This window comes from Mustelus asterias, chromosome 3 (assembly GCF_964213995.1).
Source record: "Mustelus asterias chromosome 3, sMusAst1.hap1.1, whole genome shotgun sequence".
Taxonomy (NCBI): domain Eukaryota; kingdom Metazoa; phylum Chordata; class Chondrichthyes; order Carcharhiniformes; family Triakidae; genus Mustelus; species Mustelus asterias.
This window is the reverse complement of record NC_135803.1, coordinates 97255595-97272195: the sequence shown is the minus strand read 5'-3', so window position 1 is coordinate 97272195 and position 16601 is coordinate 97255595. Positions and strand designations below refer to the sequence as shown.

Below are 16601 nucleotides of genomic sequence, written 5' to 3'. Positions count from 1 at the left end.
AAACTCCACACAGACAGTCACCCAAGGCCGGAATTGAACCTGGGTCCCTGGGCTCAGAGACAGCAGTGCTTACCACTGTGCTGCCATGTCACCAGGTGAAGGGTTAGTGCACTGCACATGATCAACAAATAATCTAACGAGTACTACTGCTATGGAGTTTGGTGATCAGTGCACACTGCTTCTCTTCTGTCACCATTCTCAGTTAAAGTATCCTCACCTCTGAATTGGAAAGTTATGGATTGAAGTCCCCCCATTCCAGAGACATCAGTGAATAATCTGCACTCTCAGGTACACATAAAATATCCCATGGTACTATTGGAAGAACGTCCGTCGAGCTAAAACTTTAGACTATGGCAATCTATTCCAGGAAAAGCAAGCAGCAAAAAACATCTGTAAGCATGTGCTTTGTCTGTCTCGTGCATCTTTCGACCTGGGAAGTTGGCTAAGGGGAGTTCTCCTGGTATAAAAATGGAAAATGCTGGAAATATCCAGCAGGTTGGACAGCATCTGTGGAGAGAGAAACAGAGTTAACATTTCAGGACGCTGACATTTCATCAGAACTGGGAAAGGTTAGAAATGTAATAGAATAAAAGCAACATACCGCGGATGCTGAAATCTGAAACAAAAACAGAAAATGCTGGAAAATCTCAGCAGATCTGACAGCATCTGTAGGGAGAAAAAAGAGCCAAAGTTTCAAGTCTAGATACTCGAGTCTAGAGTCCTGACAAAGTGTCATCTAGAGTCGAAACGTTGGCTCTATTCTGTCTCCACAGATGCTGTAAGAAGTCTCACAACACCAGGTTAAAGTCCAACAGGTTTATTTGGTAGCAAATACCATAAGCTTTCGGAGCGCTGCCCCTTCGTCAGATGGAGTGGAAATGTGCTCTCAAACAGTGCACAGACACAGAAATCAAGTTACAGAATACTAATTAGAATGCAAATCTCTACAGCCAGCCAGGTCTTAAAGGTACAGACAATGTGGGTGGAGGGAGCATTCAACACAGGTTAAAGAGATGTGTATTGTCTCCAGACAGAACAGCTAGTGCGATTCTGCAAGACCAGGGGGCAAGCTGTGGGGGTTACTGATAATGTGACATAAATCCAACATCCCGGTTTAGGCCATCCTCATGTGTGCGGAACTTGGCTATCAGTTTCTGCTCAGCGACTCTGCGCTGTCGTGTGTCGTGAAGGCCGCCTTGGAGAACGCTTACCTGAAGATCCAAGGCTGAATGCCCGTGACTGCTGAAGTGCTCCCCCACAGGAAGAGAACAGTCTTGCCTGGTGATTGTCGAGCGGTGTTCATTCATCTGTTGTCGTAGCGTCTGCATGGTTTCCCCAATGTACCATGCCTCGGGACATCCTTTCCTGCAGCGTATCAGGTAGACAACGTTGGCCGAGTTGCAAGAGTAGGTACCGTGTACCTGGTAGATGGTGTTCTCACGTGAGATGATGGCATCCGTGTCGATGATCCGGCACGTCTTGTAGAGGTTGTGGCAGGGTTGTGTGGTGTCGTGGTCACTGTTCTCCTGAAGGCTGGGTAGTTTGCTGCGGACAATGGTCTGTTTGAGGTTGCGTGGTTGTTTGAAGGCAAGAAGTGGGGGTGTGGGGATGGCCTTGGCAAGATGTTCGTCTTCATCAATGACATGTTGAAGGCTCCGGAGGAGATGCCGTAGCTTCTCCGCTCCGGGGAAGTACTGGACGACGAAGGGTACTCTGTCCACCCTGTCCCGTGTTTGTCTTCTGAGGAGGTCGGTGCGGTTTTTCGCTGTGGCCCATTGGAACTGTTGATCGATGAGTCGAGCGCCATATCCTGTTCTTAAGAGGGCATCTTTCAGCGTCTGGAGGTGTCTGTTGCGATCCTCCTCATCCGAGCAGATCCTGTGTATTCGGAGGGCTTGTCCATAGGGGATGGTTTCTTTTACGTGTTTAGGGTGGAAGCTGGAGAAGTGGAGCATCATGAGGTTATCCGTGGGCTTGCGGTACAGTGAGGTGCTGAGGTGACCGTCCTTAATGGAGATGCGTGTGTCCAAGAATGCAACCAATTCCGGAGAGTAGTCCATGGTGAGTCTGATGGTGGGATGGAACTTGTTGATGTCATCATATAGTTGTTTCAGTGATTGCTCACCATGACTCCAAAGGAAGAAAATGTCATCGATGTATCTAGTGTATAGCATCGGTTGAAGGTCCTGTGCGGTGAAGAAGTCTTGTTCGAACCTGTGCATGAAGATGTTGGCATATTGAGGTGCGGATTTGGTCCCCATGGCTGTTCCGTGTGTCTGGATGAAGAACTGGTTGTTGAAGGTGAAGATATTGTGGTCCAGGATGAAGCGGATGAGTTGTAAAATTGCATCTGGAAACTGGCAGTTGACGGCATTGAGTACTGAGGCCGTTGCAGCAATGCCATCATTGTGGGGGATGTTGGTGTAGAGTGCCGAGACATCCATTGTGACGAGGAGTGCTCCTGGTTCAACTGCTCCATGTGTGCTGAGTTTCTGTAGGAAGTCCGTAGTGTCACGACAAAAGCTGGGGGTTCTTTGTACAATGGGTTTCAAGATGCCCTCGACATAGCCGGAGAGGTTCTCGCACAGGGTTCCATTTCCTGAAACGATGGGATGGCCGGGTGTGTTTGCCTTGTGTATTTTTGGGAGGCAGTAGAGATCTCCAACGTGTGGAGTACGTGGGATGAGAGCACGGAGGGTGTTTTGAAGGTCCGGATCAAAGGTTTTGATCAGAGTGTTGAGTTGACGGGTGTGTTCTTTGCTCGGAGCACATTTGCTTTGAGAGCACATTTCCACTCCATCTGACGAAGGAGCAGTGCTCCGAAAGCTTATGGTATTTGCTACCAAATAAACCTGTTGGACTTTAACCTGGTGTTGTTAAACTTCTTACTGTGTTTACCCCAGTCCAACGCCGGCATCTCCACATCATGGCTACCATCGACACCTCAAACTGCCGGCTCCAAGTTGAGAGGATCTCCAAGAAGATCGCGCATATCGACACAGACATCAAGTTTCTACAAACATGCAAGAAAGCAGACAAGATACCGAAAGGACTATGGATCACGAACCCACTCAGGTCAACCTTTAACACAGACTACGCTGAGAGACTTTTCCGTCGCACCTCTCTCACCCTCCTCAACCACCTCATACACCAGCTCTACAGCAAACGCCGCAGCCTGGAAACCAAGATCGAATCCATATTCTCAACTTGCGCTCAAGACGCAGACCAGCTGCGAAACTCTGCCAAGCAGACGAGACAAAGGAACTACACCATCTGCATGCACACCAAGAACAGGAAACTTGAGAAACTCGGCATCACCACCAGCAGCAACCAAGCCTCCCCCGGTACCACAGTAGAAAACAGTACCACTGCAGGAAAGTCCATTGTCAACTTATCGGACTACACACTTCAACCAGATGAAATCGAAGTTCTCAGCCGAGGGCTCAACTTTTGCCCCACCACCAAAATAGACCCCATCAGTCTCGCAGCGGACACAGAGGAATTCATCAGGCGAATGAGGCTGCGGGAGTTCTTCCACAAACCCCAAGAGGCCAACAGCGAACACAATGAGACAGCTAATGAACCGGAACAGCAGACAGAGAGATCCGCAGTGCAACCGAAGAGGAAAGAGTCGAATTGGACTCCTCCGGAAGGCCGCTGCCCTCGACTTGACATGTATGCCCAAGCCATCAGGAGGTGCGTCAACACCAAATTCATCAGCCGCACTCACAAGACAGCACCGAACATCACCCAAGCGCAACGCCATCCACGCTCTCAAGACCAACCGCAACATTGTCATCAAACCAGCAGACAACTGAACAACGAGGAACACTACAGACAGTTACCCACAGATCCGACCAAAGAACACACCCGTCAACTCAACACTCTGATCAAAACCTTTGATCCGGACCTTCAAAACACCCTCCGTGCTTTCATCCCACGTACTCCACGCGCTGGAGATCTCTACTGCCTCCCAAAAATACACAAGGCAAACACACCCGGCCGTCCCATCGTTTCAGGAAATGGAACCCTGTGCGAGAACCTCTCTGGCTATGTCGAGGGCATCTTGAAACCCATTGTACAAAGAACTCCCAGCTTTTGTCGTGACACTACGGACTTCCTACAGAAACTCAGCACACATGGAGCAGTTGAACCAGGAGCACTCCTCGTCACAATGGATGTCTCGGCACTCTACACCAGCATCCACCCTAAACACGTAAAAGAAACCATCCCCTATGGACAAGCCCTCCGAATACACAGGATCTGCTCGGATGAGGAGGATCGCAACAGACACCTCCAGACGCTGAAAGATGCCCTCTTAAGAACAGGATATGGCGCTCGACTCATCGATCAACAGTTCCAATGGGCCACAGCGAAAAACCGCACCGACCTCCTCAGAAGACAAACACGGGACAGGGTGGACAGAGTACCCTTCGTCGTCCAGTACTTCCCCGGAGCGGAGAAGCTACGGCATCTCCTCCGGAGCCTTCAACATGTCATTGATGAAGACGAACATCTCGCCAAGGCCATCCCCACACCCCCACTTCTTGCCTTCAAACAACCACACAACCTCAAACAGACCATTGTCCGCAGCAAACTACCCAGCCTTCAGGAGAACAGTGACCACGACACCACACAACCCTGCCACAGCAACCTCTGCAAGACGTGCCGGATCATCGACATGGATGCCATCATCTCACGTGAGAACACCATCTGCCAGGTACATGGTACCTACTCTTGCAACTCGGCCAACGTTGTCTACCTGATACGCTGCAGGAAAGGATGTCCCGAGGCATGGTACATTGGGGAAACCATGCAGACGCTACGACAACGGATGAATGAACACCGCTCGACAATCACCAGGCAAGACTGTTCTCTTCCTGTTGGGGAGCACTTCAGCAGTCACGGGCATTCAGCCTTGGATCTTCAGGTAAGCGTTCTCCAAGGCGGCCTTCACGACACACGACAGCGCAGAGTCGCTGAGCAGAAACTGATAGCCAAGTTCCGCACACATGAGGACGGCCTAAACCGGGATGTTGGATTTATGTCACATTATCAGTAACCCCCACAGCTTGCCCCCTGGTCTTGCAGAATCTCACTAGCTGTTCTGTCTGGAGACAATACACATCTCTTTAACCTGTGTTGAATGCTCCCTCCACCTACATTGTCTGTACCTTTAAGACCTGGCTGGCTGTAGAGATTTGCATTCTAATTAGTATTCTGTAACTTGATTTCTGTGTCTGTGCACTGTTTGAGAGCACAATTCCACTCCATCTGACGAAGGAGCAGTGCTCCGAAAGCTTATGGTATTTGCTACCAAATAAACCTGTTGGACTTTAACCTGGTGTTGTGAGACTTCTTACTCTGTTTACCCCAGTCCAACGCCGGCATCTCCACATCATGACTTCCACAGATGCTGTCAGACCTACTGAGATTTTTCAGCATTTTCTGTTTGTGTTAGAAATGTAATAGGTTTTGAGCAGGTGAGATGAACTGTGTGGGAAAAGAGAACAAAATGGAAGGTGTGTGTTAGGGTGGAACAAGGAAAGATGAAATAAGGAGAGTTGGTGCTGCTGGACTGAGAAGGAAATCGTGTTTGGAGGGGGTGTGAATGGCAAGATCATGACGAACTACCTTTTGACAACAAAAACAGAAAGGAGAGAGTGAAAAAAAACAGAACCAGCAGAGAAAAAGGAAACAATATTACATTTTATAAAATTATTTATTCATGTGGTGTGGGTGTCGCTGGCTAGGCCATCATTCATTGCCCATCCCTAATTGCTCTTGAGAAGATAGTGGTGAGCTCCCTTCTTGAACCGCTGCAGTCCATGTGATGTAGGTACACCCACAGTGCTGTTAGGGAGGGAGTTCCAAGATTTTGACACAACGACAGTGATATATTTCCAAGCCAGGATAGTATATGACTTGGAGGGAAACTTCCAGGTGCTGGTGTTCCTGTGTCTGCTGTCCTTGGCCTTCAAAGTGGTAGAGGTCGTGGGTTTGGAAGATGCTGTCAATGAAGCTTTGGTGAGTTGCTGAGGGCATGTTGTAGATAATACACACTGCTGCCACAATGCATTGATGGTGGAAGAAATGAATGTTGAAGATGGTGGGTGGGATGCCAATCAAGCAGACTCCTTTGTCCTGGATGGTGTAAGCTTGATGTGTGTTGTCAGAGCTGCACTCATCCGGGCAAGTGAACACTATACCATTACACACCTGACTTGTGCCTTGTAGATGTTGGACAGTCTTTGGGATTGGTCAGAAGACGAGTTATTTGATGCCTCTAACCCAAATACTGTAGCCACAGTATTTATACGGCTGGTCCAGTTCAGTTTCAGGTCAATGGTAACCTCCAGGTAGTAGGGGATTCAGTGATGGTAATACCCTTGAGTGTCAAGAGGAAATGGTTAGATTCTCTCTTGTTGGAGATGATCATTACCTGGCACTTGTGTGGCGCAAATGTTACTTGCCACTTCTCAGTCAAGCCTGAATGTTGTCCAGGTCTTGCTGCATGTGGACATGAACCACTTCAGTATCTGTGGTGCTGAACATTATGCAATCATCAACGAACATTCCTATTTCTAACCTTATGTTGAGGATGGTCTTTGATGAAGCAGCTGAAGATGGTTGGGCCTAGGGCACCACCCTGAGGAACTCCTTGAGTACAAACAATAGTAAGGAAGGCTGGATTGTCAGAACAGATGAAACTGAAAATAAGAAACTGGGAGAATGAAACCAAGTCTTTACAGGAAGTGGGATGTGTGGAAATTAGTCCAGGTAGTTGAGGGCATCAGTGGGCTTATAGGGACTATTGATTGACAAAAATCCCCAGAAATGGGCTCGGAGAAGTCTAGGATGGGAAGAGAAGAGTCGGAGATGCAGTGTGAAGGTGAGAGAAGGGTGGAAATTGGAAGTCAATGAAAATGTCAAGTTCAGGGTGAGAACATGAGATGTCACCAGTACAGTCACAGTGTACTAAAGAAGGAGGTGAAAGAGGGTGTCCATGTAGGACGCAAACAAGTAATGTGCCCTATATCCTACAAAAAGACAGGCATAGTTAGCACCCACGCAGATACCCATAGCAACACTTTTTGTTTGGAGGAAATGAGTGGATTTAAAACAGAAGTTGTTCAATGTGAGAATATTTTCAACCAGAGAGAGGAGGGAGACCATCTTGGCGGAAGAGTAGAGGGAATGGGTCATCCATCGTGAAAAGGAGGCAGATAGGCCAAGAAACTGACGGAGGACATTGAACAAGTCACAGATGTAGGTGGGAAGAGATTGGATAGGAATGAAACATGAGGTGGAGATGCTGGTGTTGGACTGGGTTGGGCACAGTAAGAACTCTCACAATACCAGTCCAACAGGTTTATTTGGAATCACAAGCTATCGGAGCGCTGCTCCTTCATCACTCTCACCTGATGAAGGAGCAATGCTCCGAAAGCTCGTGATTCTAAATAAACCTGTTGGACTTTAACCTGGTGTTGTGGGACTTCTTACTAGGAATAAAACAAACAGTTAAAATAGGAAGAGCTATTAACTCTGTGGCTGTCTCTACAGATGCTGCTAGATCTGCTGAGTTTTCCCAGCATTTTCTGTTTTTGATTCAGATCTCCAGTATCCACAGAATTTTGCTTTTATTAAAATAGGAAGCAATCAGTTCAGTGGAACAGGAACAGGCTGAAATGATGGACCTCCCAGTGCAGTGCCCTTTATTGATGTTGGAAGTTTCTCTGTTGCATTGTAAATGTATACATCTTACGGATTATCTGGTCGTCCATTTAATTTTTGTTTGTGACACTTTTTGTGTTCTATGTAAACAACAGAAATGGTACTTTGGAAATCATCCATTGGTTGGGAAACACTTTGGAATGTCTTGGGAATGTTAAAGGATCATACTTTCTCTGATAAAGTTTGTTATAAATTGACATCTCTCTGCTGATTGTAATGGTCCTGGCATAAATGAGTTGTGGTTAAATAGAGCCCTGGTGGATCTGGAATCAGAATTGGTGACAGAATGGTGAGTGTGACAATGATGTCATAGAAACACTCTGTTATATTTGGGAGTTTTTGATGGGGACAGTGTAGAGGGAGCTTTACTCTGTATCTAACTCAATGCTGTACCTGTCCTGGGAGTGTTTGATGGGGACAGTGTAGAGGGAGCTTTACTCTGTATCTAACTCCATGCTGTACCTGCCCTGGGATGGGGGCAGTGTAGAGGGAATTTATTGGGATTAGGTTTGTATTGATCAGACAAGCACCAATTTTGGAATGAAAGTCAGGTGACCAAGCTGAATTTGTGCATTTCAAACTAGCACCTATCACCAATGGTGCTTCAAGTTATGGATAGGGATTAATGGACTTTATGCAGGTTCATTGTTGAAGTGTTGAGGATGCAAACATTTTTTTTAATGAAGCTGTGATGTTCTTTTCCTTTACAGGTGAGAAGGCTGAGTGTGGGACTTCAAGGTAGGAACCCAGCTTTCTCTCTCCTTAATCAGTATTGTTCCAGGCAATATCTGCCCAGTTTCTCTCACATTCTCACAATGAAAACTCAAACAGTTGACTCTGAAGTTTTAACCATCCCACCCTGGCTGTGCAGGCTTGCTCCACTCAATGGATCTGGCTGAATACCAACAGTGTTAGTGGAGATCAGGATTGAAACTTTGGGATGCAGTAGAAAACACTGCACTCAGGTACCATACCAACTTAGTATACTGGCAGCATCTAGATATTGCAGCAGGCTCCTTCTCCCTCTTGAATTGTTAGTCAGTTTTATATTGTCCGTGAATGAAATAAATTCATTTCTGTCTGAGTGGCAGAGGTGTTTCAGGCACTAGCTGTTGCCACTCCCAACTGCTTCTGGTATGGATAGCAGTTTGATTCACCTCATTGCTATGTTCTGAATTCAGCAGCACATTATCTAACCTCCCCATCGTCACCTCCCAAACCCCCAGTCAATATAATATTCAGCCTACTGGGGGTTAAGAGAATGTAAAACAATCGCATCTGTCTAATATGGTGAAACTTTCCTTATGATCAACTGGTCCTTTTTAAAGAATCATAGAATCATAGAAACCCTACAGTGCAGAAGGAGGCCATTTGGCCCATCGAGTCTGCACCGACCACAATCCCACCCAGGCTCTACCCCCACATATTTACCCGCTAAGCCCTCTAACCTACACATCTCAGGATTCTAGGGGGCAATTTTTTAACCTGGCCAATCAACCTATCCCGCACATCTTTGGACTGTGGGAGGAAACCGGAGCACCCGGAGGAAACCCACGCAGACACGAGGAGAATGTGCAAACTCCACACAGACAGTGACCCAAGCCGGGAATCGAACCCAGGACCCTGGAGCTGTGAAGCAGCAGTGCTAACCACTGTGCTACCGTGCACAGGAGGCTTACATTCCTGTACTTTATTACATTATCAATAAAAGCACCAGTAAAAGCCCTCTCCCATCCCCCCCACCTTCCCTTAACTCCATAAACCACAGCTGCCCCTACATCTATGGTCCCTATTTCTAACAACCTAGTTCACTAAACACAGGAGCCCCCCCTCACAATATACCATAAATATTTTCTATCTCTTTATCTTAAGGCTATATATCTGATTGTCTAGCCTAGGGCACAAATCTTTTCATCTGCAGAGCATTAAGGTGGGGCAAAAGACCCTCCCAGTCCCACCATATCTACTTTCACTTCGATGAGTTGATGCCTGGTTCCCAGCTGGAGAGATTCTGTCCCTTATCGGGCCAGTTCCTCTTCTTTGTTTGTTCCCTATGTGCTTAAAATCCAATCTCACAGAAATGTTGTAACAGTAACGTAAATCTTGGTTATTAAACTATATTGCTGTTTCTGGAACTCAATGATGGGTTGTGCTATGCACACGGGAGCTGTTCTGATTGTGTGACATCATGTGTGTGGTGGGGGTAAGGATTTCGGCCTGAACTCTGGCTTGGCTTTGGCATCACACGTCAATGACTTCCTGTTTGAACCCACCAGCCTAGGGGACTGCTCCAACTCTAGAAATGCAACAGCCCCTTCCCTGCACAATTCTAATTCCCACTGGAACTCCTCCCCCACTCCCCTCCCTATCCATTACTCCCTGGTAACTTTGTGAACATAAGCCACTATAACTTTTTATCTGAGGACAGCCTTGTCAACCTACGTCCCATAGCTGTTTGAGCATTGAGGGGCCATTCAGTCACAGACATCATAACATCCACTAAATACTGACCCCATAAACCTTTCCACACACTGGGATTACAGCAAAGTCAACTTATCAATGAAACAACTCATGAAATGTACATTGTCAATCACTTATGCAGCAGAAAGTAATATTAAGATACGGGATTGCCATTCATTATTCCCTATTTGTATTTGGATTGGCCAATGCTTCCTAACTACATCTGGAGAGAGGGATGAGTGTGTATGTGTGAAAGAGAGTGCGGTGAGTGTGTGTGTGAAAGAGAGTACAATGAGTTAGTGTGGCTGTGTGTGAGAGAGAGAGAGAGATTACGGCAAGTGTGTGTGTGTGTGAGAGAGAGTGCGGTGAGTTGGTGTGTGTGTGAGAGAGAGAGAGTGTAGTGAGTGTGTGTGAGAGAGGGAGGGAGTGCGGTGAGTGTGTGTGAGAGAGAGGGAGTGCGGTGAGTGTGTGAGAGAGAGAGAGAGAGTGCGGTGAGTGTGTGAGAGAGAGAGTGCGGTGAGTGTGTGTGAGAGAGGGAGGGAGTGCGGTGAGTGTGTGAGAGAGAGAGAGAGTGCGGTGCGTGTGTGTGAGAGAGAGAGTGCGGTGAGCATGTGTGTGAGAGAGAGGGAGTGCGGTGAGTGTGTGAGAGAGAGAGAGAGTGCGGTGAGTGTGTGAGAGAGAGAGAGAGTGCGGTGAATGTGTGTGAGAGAGAGAGTGCGGTGAGTGTGTGTGTGAGAGAGAGGGAGTGCGGTGAGTGTGTGAGAGAGAGAGAGAGTGCGGTGAGTGTGTGAGAGAGAGAGAGTGCGGTGAGTGTGTATGAGAGAGAGAGTGCGGTGAGTGTGTATGTGAGAGAGAGAGAGTGCGGTGGGTGTGTGTGCGAGAGAGAGTGCGGTGAGTGTATGAGAGAGAGAGAGTGCGGTGAGTGTGTGTGTGAGAGAGAGAGAGTGCGGTGAGTGTGTGTGTGAGATAGAGAGAGAGTGCGGTGAGTGTGTGAGAGAGAGAGTGCAGTGAGTGTGTGTGAGAGTGAGAGTGCGGTGAGTGTGTGAGGGAGAGAGAGTGCGGTGAGTGTGCGAGAGAGAGAGAGAGAGCGCGGTAAGTGTGTGTGAGAGAGAGAGTGTGGTGAGTGTGTGTGTGAGAGAGAGAGTGCGGTGAGTGTGTGAGAGAGAGAGTGCGGTGAGTGTGTGTGAGAGAGAGAGGGTGAGTGTGTGAGAGAGAGAGAGAGTGCAGTGAGTGTGTGTGAGAGTGAGAGTGCGGTGAGTGTGTGAGGGAGAGAGAGTGCGGTGAGTGTGCGAGAGAGAGAGAGAGAGTGCGGTGAGTGTGTGTGAGAGAGAGAGTGTGGTGAGTGTGTGTGTGAGAGAGAGAGTGCGGTGAGTGTGTGAGAGAGAGAGTGCGGTGAGTGTGTGTGAGAGAGAGAGAGTGCGGTGAGTGTGTGTGCGAGAGAGAGAGTGCGGTGAGTGTGTGTGCGAGAGAGAGTGCGGTGAGTGTGTGTGCGAGAGAGAGTGCGGTGAGTGTGTGTGCGAGAGGGAGTGCGGGGAGTGTGTGAGAGAGAGAGTGCGGGTGAGTGTGTGAGAGAGAGAGAGACAGTGCGGTGAGTGTGTGTGAGAGAGAGAGTGCGGTGAGTGTGTGTGAGAGAGAGAGTGCGGTGAGTGTGTGTGAGAGAGAGAGTGCGGTGTGTGTGTGTGAGAGAGAGTGCGGTGAGTGTGTGTGTGAGAGAGAGAGAGTGCGGTGAATGTGTGTGTGAGATAGAGAGTGCGGTGAGTGTGTGAGAGAGAGAGAGTGCAGTGAGTGTGTGTGAGAGTGAGAGTGCGGTGAGTGTGTGAGGGAGAGAGAGTGCGGTGAGTGTGCGAGAGAGAGAGAGTGCGGTGAGTGCGTGTGAGAGAGAGAGTGTGGTGAGTGTGTGTGTGAGAGAGTGCGGTGAGTGTGTGAGAGAGAGAGTGCGGTGAGTGTGTGTGAGAGAGAGAGGGTGAGTGTGTGAGAGAGAGAGAGTGCAGTGAGTGTGTGTGAGAGTGAGAGTGCGGTGAGTGTGTGAGGGAGAGAGAGTGCGGTGAGTGTGCGAGAGAGAGAGAGAGAGAGAGTGCGGTGAGTGTGTGTGAGAGAGAGAGTGCGGTGAGTGTGTGTGAGAGAGAGAGTGCGGTGAGTGTGTGTGAGAGAGAGAGTGCGGTGAGTGTGCGAGAGAGAGAGAGAGTGCGGTGAGTGTGTGTGAGAGAGAGAGTGTGGTGAGTGTGTGTGTGAGAGAGAGAGTGCGGTGAGTGTGTGAGAGAGAGAGTGCGGTGAGTGTGTGTGAGAGAGAGAGAGTGAGTGTGTGAGAGAGAGAGTGCAGTGAGTGTGTGTGAGAGTGAGAGTGCGGTGAGTGTGTGAGGGAGAGAGAGGGTGAGTGTGTGAGAGAGAGAGAGAGTGCGGTGAGTGTGTGAGAGAGAGAGTGCGGTGAGTGTGTGTGAGAGAGAGAGAGTGCGGTGAGTGTGTGTGCGAGAGAGAGAGTGCGGTGAGTGTGTGTGCGAGAGAGAGTGCGGTGAGTGTGTGTGCGAGAGGGAGTGCGGTGAGTGTGTGAGAGAGAGAGTGCGGGTGAGTGTGTGAGAGAGAGAGTGCGGTGAGTGTGTGAGAGAGAGAGAGAGTGCGGTGAGTGGGTGAGAGAGAGAGTGCGGTGAGCGTGTGTGCGAGAGAAAGTGCGGTGAGCGTGTGTGCGAGAGAGAGTGCGGTGTGTGTGTGTGAGAGAGAGAGTGCGGTGAGTGTGTGAGAGAGAGAGTGCGGTGATTGTGTGTGACAGAGAGAGAGTGCGGTGAGTGTGTGAGAGAGAGAGAGAGTGCAGTGAGTGTGTGTGAGAGTGAGAGTGCGGTGAGTGTGAGGGAGAGAGAGTGCGGTGAGTGTGCGAGAGAGAGAGAGAGTGCGGTGAGTGTGTGTGAGAGAGAGAGTGTGGTGAGTGTGTGTGTGAGAGAGAGAGTGCGGTGAGTGTGTGAGAGAGAGAGTGCGGTGAGTGTGTGTGAGAGAGAGAGAGTGCGGTGAGTGTGTGTGCGAGAGAGAGAGTGCGGTGAGTGTGTGTGCGAGAGAGAGTGCGGTGAGTGTGTGTGCGAGAGGGAGTGCGGTGAGTGTGTGAGAGAGAGTGCGGGTGAGTGTGTGAGAGAGAGAGAGACAGTGCGGTGAGTGTGTGTGAGAGAGAGAGTGCGGTGAGTGTGTGTGAGAGAGAGAGTGCGGTGAGTGTGTGTGAGAGAGAGAGTGCGGTGAGTGTGTGAGAGAGAGAGAGAGTGCGGTGAGTGGGTGAGAGAGAGAGTGCGGTGAGTGTGTGTGTGAGAGAGAGAGAGGGAGTGCGGTGAGTGTGTGTGTGAGAGAGAGTGCGGTGAGTGTGTGTGTGAGAGAGAGAGAGAGTGCGGTGAGTGTGTGTGCGAGAGAGAGAGAGAGAGTGCGGTGAGTGTGTGTGAGAGAGAGAGTGCGGTGAGTGTGTGTGTGAGAGAGAGAGAGGGAGTGCGGTGAGTGTGTGTGTGAGAGAGAGTGCGGTGAGTGTGTGTGTGAGAGAGAGAGAGAGTGCGGTGAGTGTGTGTGCGAGAGGGAGTGCGGTGAGTGTGTGAGAGAGAGAGTGCGGGTGAGTGTGTGAGAGAGAGAGAGACAGTGCGGTGAGTGTGTGTGAGAGAGAGAGTGCGGTGAGTGTGTGTGAGAGAGAGAGTGCGGTGAGTGTGTGTGAGAGAGAGAGTGCGGTGAGTGTGTGTGAGAGAGAGAGTGCGGTGAGTGTGTGTGAGAGAGAGAGTGCGGTGAGTGTGTGAGAGAGAGAGAGAGTGCGGTGAGTGGGTGAGAGAGAGAGTGCGGTGTGTGTGTGTGAGAGAGTGCGGTGAGTGTGTGAGAGAGAGAGTGCGGTGAGTGTGTGTGAGAGAGAGAGAGAGAGAGTGCGGTGATTGTGTGTGACAGAGAGAGAGTGCGGTGAGTGTGTGTGTGAGAGAGAGAGTGCGGTGAGTGTGTGTGAGAGAGAGAGAGTGCGGTGAGTGTGTGTGTGAGAGAGAGAGTGCAGTGTGTGTGTGTGAGAGAGTGCAGTGAGTGTGTGAGAGAGGGAGTGCGGTGAGTGTGTGTGAGAGAGAGGGAGTGCGGAGAGTGTGTGTGTGAGAGAGTGCAGTGAGTGTGTGTGAGAGAGTGCAGTGAGTGTGTGAGAGAGAGAGTGCAGTGAGTGTGTGTGTGAAAGAGAGTGCGGTTAGTGTGTGAGAGAGTGCGGTGAGGGTGTGTGAGAGAGAGTGCAGTGAGTGTGTGTGTGAGAGAGAGGGAGTGCGGAGAGTGTGTGTGTGTGTGTGAGAGAGAGAGTGCGGTGAGTGTGTGTGTGAGAGAGAGGGAGTGCGGTGAGTGTGTGAGAGAGGGAGAGTGCGGTGAGTGTGTGTGTGAGAGAGAGTGCGCTGAGTGTGTGTGTGAGAGAGAGAGTGCGGTGAGTGTGTGTGAGAGAGTGCGGTGTGTGTGTGTGAGAGAGAGCGAGAGAGTGCGGTGAGTGTGTGTGTGAGAGAGAGTGCGGTGAGTGTGTGTGTGAGAGAGAGAGAGAGTGCGGTGAGTGTGTGTGAGAGAGAGAGAGAGAGAGAGAGCGCGGTGAGTGTGTGTGTGAGAGAGAGAGTGCGGTGAGTGTGTGTGAGAGAGAGAGTGCGGTGAGTGTGTGTGTGAGAGAGAGAGAGTGCGGTGAGTGTGTGTGTGAGAGAGAGTGCGGTGAGTGTGTGTGAGAGAGAGAGTGCGGTGAGTGTGTGTGAGAGAGAGAGTGCGGTGAGTGTTTGTGAGAGAGAGAGAGAGAGTGCGGTGAGTGTGTGTGTGAGAGAGAGTGCGGTGAGTGTGTGTGTGAGAGAGAGAGAGAGTGCGGTGAGTGTGTGTGAGAGAGAGAGAGAGAGAGAGTGCGGTGAGTGTGTGAGAGAGAGAGTGCGGTGAGTGTGTGTGAGAGAGAGAGGGTGAGTGTGTGAGAGAGAGAGAGAGTGCAGTGAGTGTGTGTGAGAGTGAGAGTGCGGTGAGTGTGTGAGGGAGAGAGAGTGCGGTGAGTGTGCGAGAGAGAGAGAGAGAGAGTGCGGTGAGTGTGTGTGAGAGAGAGAGTGTGGTGAGTGTGTGTGTGAGAGAGAGAGTGCGGTGAGTGTGTGAGAGAGAGAGTGCGGTGAGTGTGTGTGAAAGAGAGAGAGTGCGGTGAGTGTGTGTGCGAGAGAGAGAGTGCGGTGAGTGTGTGTGCGAGAGAGAGTGCGGTGAGTGTGTGTGCGAGAGAGAGTGCGGTGAGTGTGTGTGCGAGAGGGAGTGCGGGGAGTGTGTGAGAGAGAGAGTGCGGGTGAGTGTGTGAGAGAGAGAGAGACAGTGCGGTGAGTGTGTGTGAGAGAGAGAGTGCGGTGAGTGTGTGTGAGAGAGAGAGTGCGGTGAGTGTGTGTGAGAGAGAGAGTGCGGTGTGTGTGTGTGAGAGAGAGTGCGGTGAGTGTGTGTGTGAGAGAGAGAGAGTGCGGTGAATGTGTGTGTGAGATAGAGAGTGCGGTGAGTGTGTGAGAGAGAGAGAGAGTGCAGTGAGTGTGTGTGAGAGTGAGAGTGCGGTGAGTGTGTGAGGGAGAGAGAGTGCGGTGAGTGTGCGAGAGAGAGAGAGTGCGGTGAGTGTGTGTGAGAGAGAGAGTGTGGTGAGTGTGTGTGTGAGAGAGTGCGGTGAGTGTGTGAGAGAGAGAGTGCGGTGAGTGTGTGTGAGAGAGAGAGGGTGAGTGTGTGAGAGAGAGAGAGTGCAGTGAGTGTGTGTGAGAGTGAGAGTGCGGTGAGTGTGTGAGGGAGAGAGAGTGCGGTGAGTGTGCGAGAGAGAGAGAGAGAGAGTGCGGTGAGTGTGTGTGAGAGAGAGAGTGCGGTGAGTGTGTGTGAGAGAGAGAGTGCGGTGAGTGTGCGAGAGAGAGAGAGAGAGAGAGAGTGCGGTGAGTGTGTGTGAGAGAGAGAGTGTGGTGAGTGTGTGTGTGAGAGAGAGAGTGCGGTGAGTGTGTGAGAGAGAGAGTGCGGTGAGTGTGTGTGAGAGAGAGAGAGTGAGTGTGTGAGAGAGAGAGTGCAGTGAGTGTGTGTGAGAGTGAGAGTGCGGTGAGTGTGTGAGGGAGAGAGAGGGTGAGTGTGTGAGAGAGAGAGAGTGCGGTGAGTGTGTGAGAGAGAGAGTGCGGTGAGTGTGTGTGAGAGAGAGAGAGTGCGGTGAGTGTGTGTGCGAGAGAGAGAGTGCGGTGAGTGTGTGTGCGAGAGAGAGTGCGGTGAGTGTGTGTGCGAGAGGGAGTGCGGTGAGTGTGTGAGAGAGAGAGTGCGGGTGAGTGTGTGAGAGAGAGAGACAGTGCGGTGAGTGTGTGTCAGAGAGAGAGTGCGGTGAGTGTGTGTGAGAGAGAGAGTGCGGTGAGTGTGTGAGAGAGAGAGTGCGGTGAGTGTGTGAGAGAGAGAGAGTGCGGTGAGTGGGTGAGAGAGAGAGTGCGGTG

General features: G+C 50.2%; 1 protein-coding gene across 1 annotated transcript in view; it reads left to right on the top strand.

Moving 5' to 3' along the window:
* Positions 1-16601, top strand: part of srgap3 (SLIT-ROBO Rho GTPase activating protein 3) — a 278977-nt gene that overhangs the window by 206995 nt on the left and 55381 nt on the right. The window contains exons 11-15 of the mRNA XM_078209393.1: positions 652-690; positions 1380-1388; positions 6367-6393; positions 7130-7138; positions 12841-12857. Coding sequence (XP_078065519.1) covers positions 652-690; positions 1380-1388; positions 6367-6393; positions 7130-7138; positions 12841-12857 — 101 coding nt within the window. The remainder of the gene's footprint in view (positions 1-651; positions 691-1379; positions 1389-6366; positions 6394-7129; positions 7139-12840; positions 12858-16601) is intronic.